General features: G+C 45.9%; 1 protein-coding gene across 1 annotated transcript; it reads left to right on the top strand.

The window, feature by feature from the left end:
• Positions 1 to 2,836: 2,836 nt before the first annotated feature.
• Positions 2,837 to 4,322, top strand: LOC308319421 (dnaJ homolog subfamily A member 3, mitochondrial-like). Its single transcript, XM_080769486.1, has one exon. The coding sequence runs from the start codon at positions 2,838 to 2,840 to the stop codon at positions 4,296 to 4,298; it is 1,461 nt and encodes a 486-aa protein (XP_080625612.1). The 5' UTR covers position 2,837; the 3' UTR covers positions 4,299 to 4,322.
• Positions 4,323 to 7,519: the final 3,197 nt, after the last annotated feature.

The following is a 7,519-nucleotide window of genomic DNA, read 5'->3' as shown; positions in this document are numbered from 1 at the left end:
TCCACGTAGAAATTGTTGAGGATTGTTTCAGTCACGCTGGTTGCGAAATGGTTTTTATTATCCTCTGCACACTTCCTCAGAGCAAAACATGCACAACTTGGTGAAGATGTGGCTCCGAACAGATGTGCAACCATTCTGTGCTCTACCAAGTTCTTCCCATGGTCTCCGTCCGGACACCAGAGAAACCTCAGCAGATCTGAATCTTCAGATGTCACCTTGACCTGATGGTACATGGCCTCGATGTCTGCCATGAGTACAACGGGCTCCTTCCTGAATCTGGTCATCACACCGATGAGTGTGCCGGTAAGGTCTGGGCCTTGTAGAAGCTGTGCATTCAATGATGTTCCTTGAAATTTAGCTCCGCAGTCAAATACGACCCTGATCTTCCTCTTCTTTGGGTGATAAACACCATGGTGTGGTATATACCATACCCTGCCATCACTCCGTTCCAGATCATCAACAGGCACCCTTTCTGCATAGCCCTTGGAGATGATGTCATTCATGAAAGCAGTGTAGTCCGCATGAAATGAAACATTTTTATGAAACCTCCGTTTGAGGCCCAGAGCACGCTGTTCTGCTACTCTCCTGTTGTTGGGCATGTTCACATCCCGTTTCCTCAAAGGCAGGCCCATGGTGTAATGGCCGTCAATTAGTTCAGACCTCTGAGAGGTCCATTTACTGTCCAGCCCAGCATAGTTTTGACTGCATAAGGGCCACCATCTGCGCTTCGCGCCACTTGCCATGGTTCCAAAGCCTTGGGCACGTTGGTTCCAATCAACAGGTCAATGTCAGAGTCAATTTCTGTAAATTTCACATGTTTCAGATGTGGCCATCGTTGCAGGTCTTTCTGCCGTGGAATGTTGCCTCTATTTACTGGCATGGTCTTCTGTGTGTACATCTCAGGTAGGTCACATGAAGAATCACTGTCCAGACCAGACACTTCCAATCCTGCAACAATGTGGCTTCCAATAATTTTCTCCTGGCCCATTGTCCTAAGGAGTATGTTTGTTTTTCTTCCCCTGAGATTTAGCTTGTTCATCAGTCTCTCCGTGCAAAAGGATGCTGTGCTCCCAGGATCCAGGAAGGCGTATGTAATCAACGTCTCTTGTCCCTTCTTGGACTTGATCCGAACCGGTACAATGGCTAGTGTGCAGTCCTGCTCATCAGCCCCTGTTAAACCACTGGATTGAACAGTGATCAGAGCACTGCCCACTGCAGTCTCTGCTTCTCCTGTTGCACGTGGTTCTCTGCCTTTTGAGTAATGAAGGAGGGTAGGATGCTTTAGATTGCAAACCTTGCATGACAGGCGCTTCCTACAGTCGCGGGATACATGTCCTATACATAGGCATCCAAAACACACACCATGATCTCTTAAGAAATCAATTTTCTCATCGTGCATCTTCTTCTCCAATTGATGACACAGATCCAACGTGTGTTTCCCTCCACAAAACAGGCAGACTGTGGCTCCATCTAAATTTCTTTCTTCCACTGTTTCAATGGTGGTGGCAAAGCTACTCCCCTTTGCCTTTGGACGAGTTTGGGATTTAGCTTTCCACGCCTCATTTCCTGCTGCTGGAGCATCTTGTATGTCCCCAAAAAGCGGATCACTTGCAATCTTCACTTCCCTCTCGATGAAGATGACAATGTCAATGAAAGTGGCTCTTTGGTTGCTCATTTCCTGTAATTCACAGGCCTTTGTTCTCCATTTATCTCTCAATTTGTAGGGCAGTTTCTTAATGATGGTCATCATATTGGTAGGTGTGTTCAACTCATACATAATAGTCAACCTCCTCCATGGTGTTGCAACAACCTCTCAGGAATAGACTGTATGCCTGTAGAGCCTTTACGTCTTCAGATTTGATTCCCGACCATGAAAGTGCTTTTTCCATGTAGGTGGAGGCGATTTTATGTGCATTCCCAAAATGCTCCAATAGCAACGCCTTAGCCTTGGCATATCCTTGATCATGAGCCATATGCTGACAGCTTCTGACCAGCTCCCTGCACTGCCCTCTGGTGTACTGCTCAAGATAATACAGGCAGTCTGTAGGGTTGTCATTGTTTGTTTCAATGCTGCGCTCAAATGCCCTTATAAATGAGTGATACTTTAGACAGTCACCATCAAAAGCCTCAATTTCTCTTTTCGGCAGGAATGACAAATTGTTGTTGGACAAGCAGGGCTGTGATTTGGTTTTGTTGCTCCAAAACTGTTATGAGTTGATCACTGCTGCTTGTTGAGGGCTGATTCCTTGTTGGGTGAATGTTTTGTATGGCTGGGTGAATGCCATGCTGATGACCTCCATGTTTCATTTTAGGTTGTGTGCCTAATGCATGTGAAGCTGATTTGGGCTTGCCACCTGTTTGCTTATCATCAGGCACATATGACCTGGCATCCGCACTCAGTGGTTTGTTCATTTTCCTTTTTCCTCTCTCCAAATATGAGTTCATGCCATTGGATGCAGGCCTCGATGCTCCACTAGCAACATAAGAAGAGCCTTTCAAAACCTTTACTTTAGCCTTTGAGGCTTCAACTGCCACGTCAAGTTCAAGTTGCTGTTTTTTCCTGTTTATCGCTGCCTCCTGCTCCTCTAAAGCATGAATGTCCTTTAAACGTTGCTGTTTAGCAATCAGAGCTGCCATGTCAGCCTCTTCGGCTCTAATGCGGGCTGATGATGTTCTTGAAACAGTGCAGGACAGCCTGGACTTAGATTTAGCAGAGCTTGGCCTGCCAGACCCCCTGCTTCCAACATTCGACACACTGTCATTCGGACTGATGTCATCTTCTGCACAAATATCTGTCACCCACATTGATTTTGACACTAGTCAGTAGAGACGCAAAGATGGCGACCTCCACAGCCCGCTCCACGGCACTTTGGCTGCTGACAGCAGTGTCTTGTGCACGCCGTCGGGCTTGTTTGCTGTCTGTCCGAGCAAGACACGGAGACGCCAACGCCACGACGATACTGAGGTCGCAGCCATGCCGGACAGCGGGCAGCCATAGCTCCTGGAGACTCAGAAATGCCGTGACATTGCACCCATTAACAGGGAGATATCAACATGTCATCACCGGTCGTTCCCTCCACACCAGCAGCAGTGCCATGGCAAGCAACCAGGACTTCTATGAAGTCTTGGGGGTTCCGCGCGCCGCATCACAGAAGGAGATTAAGAAGGCCTACTACCAGCTGGCAAAGAAGTACCACCCTGACACTAACCCGGATGACCCTGGAGCCAAAGAGAAGTTTGCCACGCTAGCGGAAGCATATGAGGTACTGAGCGATGAACTAAAGAGGAAGCAGTACGACACGTACGGGGCAGCAGGCTTCGACCCCAGCCGTGGCAGCGGGCCTGGGGCCGGCCAGCAGCAGCAGTACTACAGGGCCGGAGGCTCCAACGTAGACCCGGAGGAACTCTTCAGAAAGATCTTTGGCGAGTTCACCGCAGGCCGGGGCTTCGGAGACTTCAGCAGCATGTTTGAACAAAGGCCCGAGTTTGTGATGGAGCTGACCTTTTCCCAAGCAGCGAAGGGTGTGTCCAAAGAGATGACGGTGAACCTGGAGGACGCCTGTCCTCGGTGTGAAGGGAAGGGCAGTGAGCCGGGCACCAAGGTGTCACACTGTAACTACTGTAACGGCACTGGCATGGAGTCAATCCAGACGGGTCCTTTTACGATGCGCTCCCCATGTCGACGCTGTGGTGGGAGGGGCTCCATCATGATCACACCCTGCGTGTTGTGCAGAGGTTCAGGCCAATATAAGCAAAGGCAGACCGTCGCTGTGCCTGTACCTGCCGGGGTTGAAGATGGTCAGACTCTCCGTATGTCGTTAGGGAAGAAAGAAATCCTCATCACATTCAGGGTCCAGAGGAGCCCAGTGTTCAGGCGGAGCGGCGTTGACATCCACTCTGACGTGCTCATCTCTGTGGCCCAGGCCATTCTGGGGGGCACAGCCAGGGCCCAGGGCCTCCATGAAACCATCACCATAGCAATCCCTGCAGGATGCCAAGCTGACCAGGTCATCCGGCTGCAGGGGAAAGGCATTCGAAAGATGAACAGTTACAGCGTCAGCTATGGTGAACACTTTGTTCACATCAAGATCAGAGTACCCAAGAAGTTGACCCAGCGACAGCGCTCGCAGCTCCTGAGCTATGCCGAGGAGGAGACCGATGTTCAGGGTACTGTCAACGGAGTCGTCGTTCGTGCAGGTGGGGGCAGCAGTGCCACAGGGCAGAGCAGAGCCGAAGGGGATCAAGAGAAGCAACAGGAGGATGGCTTCTTCACTAAAATAAAGAAAATGTTTAGTTGACATCATAAAGGTGGGAGCCTTCAATGCGCCCACAACCATCATTTGAGTTGTTCTTTTCAGTGAGCACAGTCAGTTGTAGTAGATTTATATGTTATGTTAACAACAGTCATTTATATAAAGAGTAAACTTACTATTGCTGATCATTTTACAATCTGGGCTGAATTTGTGGAGAGCACCTTATTGCGTTTATTATTTATTGTGTGCTGTAAGTACTTCTGTCTTCAGTCTAAGACAAGTCATGTGAATAAATCATTTAAACATTAAAAAAAAAAAAAAAAAAAAAAAAACAATGTAGCGGCGGTTTACAATTTACAATTTACAATTTAGGCATTTAGCAGACGCTCTTAATCCAGAGCGATTTACATTAAGCAAGAACAAAAGCATGGGAATACATCACATAAAGACATTTATCATGAAACATGCGTAGCTAAGAAAGTAACAGTGGAATATCTATAATGAAACTATACATATAAGCTATACATCTATACTACTATGCTACACATATGTACTATGACGTGCTATGACTACTAGAATTGCTATCTAAGGGGGTGGGGTAAGTGCTATGGGCCATGATGGAGTCTGAAAAGGTGGGTTTTCAGACTACGGCGGAAGATTGGGAGTGATGCTGCAGTTCTGACTGCAATGGGAAGTGCATTCCACAGTTTTGGAGCCAGAAGGGAGAAGAGTTTGGGACGTGTGGAGCGTTGTCCCGGCGTTTTTAGTGAGGGTACTTCCAGCTTCCCTGCGTTGGCTGATCTGAGTGAGCGGGAGGGTTTGTAGGGTTCGATCATACTTGCAAGATATGGGGGAGCCATACCTTTGGTTGCTTTGGTTTACAGGCCACCGCAAGGAGCTAAACATGAGAGTAAAGAGACGCTTGTATGACGCGTACGCAATGAATTCAGGTCCATTCCAGCTGTAAGTTTTACCGTTTTATTCTCGTTTTTGTACAATATCAACAACAACATAACATTCATAAACACCATCAAGAGTCATCATTGAGTCCAAGCTCCCTGACCAGAGCACTGTGGTGGGCATATGCATCATACACCCCCTAAGCATAGACAAGCTTGCTGCCTCTATTAAAGGCTACTATTTCCATATGTTTGTTTTCATACGATTTGAGTTTTTTAGATTAAATCAGACCAATTACGTTTTTCAATAAACTTTTTCCTACTCATTTTTCTCATTTATATTTTAACATGTTCGGAATAATACATGGTTGCCATGCTCGAACATCATCAATTCCATGCCTTCATAAGGACTGCTTGTTCACATTTACTACGTTTAATTCTCTCAAAGTACACCTATCAAAATTTCACCCTCAAAATGTGAATGGAAAAGTGAATGCAACTGCCTTCCACTGTCAACTGTGTGACTTTGTAGAGCCTTGCTCTGTAGCTGACTTTTTCACCCATTTGCGTAGACATATTAACCTGAATCAAAAGGTTACTTGTCCATATCAAGGCTGTGTCTTTGAGAGCAGTGTTAAAACCACCTTTAATGGACACAAAAGCAGAGAGCTTCAACCTGTGGAGAGTGTCCCTGAAGCTGATGATGATTTTGATCATGTGTTTGAATTCAGTGACAATGTGGAAGACTTGGAGTGTCAGTTGGAAAAGAATTAGCTGCTCTACTTCTGAAAATGTCATCTATTCTAAACATCTCAGAAATTGCCTTGCAAGAGGTTTTACAGTAGATTTACAAAATGTTTTTGCTCTCACGGCCATTGTTGCATTCCTCAATTAAGAAAATACTGGGACAGCATTGTGGTGATGTAGATGACACTTCAGTCAGTGAGATAGCTAGAGAACTTGCAGAGAATAATGTATTTGCGAAATACACTTCTCCTGGGGGATCATTGTCAACTACTAGCAAGCGGAATTTGTACATATTAAGGGAATTCTCAGTGGTTGAGCCTGGTGAGTTCAAACTCAAAAACAATCATACCTTTATGTATGTCTCTGTGATAAAAATGCTGCGGGCACTGCTAAGCAATAGAGACATTTTGGATAAGGCCATGTCACCTGAGACAAACCTGTTACCATCACAGGGACACAAATACAAGTCTGAAAGAGATGGTTCCCACTTTAAAGAGAATTCACTCTTGACAGGGGAAGAATTCAGAATTTCTCTCCGCTTTTATATTGATGTTTTTGAGGTAGTGAAGGTAGTGAACTTCTCTGTCTCAACTACATAGCAAAGACCTAACAAAGTCTGTAAGTAAAAGACATTAATTGAAATAACTACCCAAGAGGATAGTTTTCGTTTTGTTATGGTTTTATGTTGATTTATGAATGCACTATAAGAAATGTCTTATTCGCAATCTAAAATCTTTAACTTTACAGAACCATGGCAAAAACATTCGTCCCATCGCCGACCAATGTTGAGATGATCCTGGCCGTAATTCTCATAGGGGCGTTGGACCCAGAGGAGGAGGACGAGGAGGACGAGGACGCTGAGGCGGAGGCGGAGGCGGAACCTGATCCTCCACAAGATTGAGGCGCAGACTTTGCCTACCATTCGCACCATATTAATGTTGTGTATTGTGTAAATTGTTGTATATTGTATTTTATTTTTCCTTTATAAATAAAGATTTGCTTTTTTTATTATTTTATTGAATTTTAAAGCTAAAAGGCCTCAAAATTAAGGAAGTACGTGTGGTACTTAACATCAACCAGGATGAGCACATCACCAACAAGCGTCTGTACGGGGCATTACCAAGTGTAACGGAGAAGATAGCAGTAAGGAGGATGAGACTAGCTGGCCACTGCCACCGACATCAAGAACTCCCGGCCAAAAAGCTTGTACTGTGGGAACCAACACACGGGCATCGATCTAGAGGACGACCCACACCTACCTACGTGGACGTACTAAAGAGAGATACTGGTGCGGAAAGCACAAAGGAGCTGGCCAGATGTATGGAGAACCGAGATGACTGGAGACGACGATGGAGGGCTCGTCTGAGGACGACGTAGAGAGAGAGAATCCGCTAGGAACCTCCAGAAATAAGCAGAAGCTATGTGCCGTGTACTGGGTACTTGGTAATCTGGACCCTAAATATCGCTCATCTTTACATTCTATTCAGCTTGCTTTACTTTGCAAGACTGACTACATCAAAGAGTATGGTTATGCAGAAATTCTTCGCCCTCTCATTCTGGACCTTGTGTCTCTTGAGCAACGTGGTGTATATATAGAACAGTTGGGAGCCAGCATAAAAG

The sequence above is a fragment of the Protomyctophum bolini genome, assembly GCF_963924005.1.
Source record: "Protomyctophum bolini genome assembly, chromosome: 8".
NCBI classification, from domain to species: domain Eukaryota; kingdom Metazoa; phylum Chordata; class Actinopteri; order Myctophiformes; family Myctophidae; genus Protomyctophum; species Protomyctophum bolini.
This window is presented reverse-complemented; position numbering and strand designations above follow the sequence as displayed.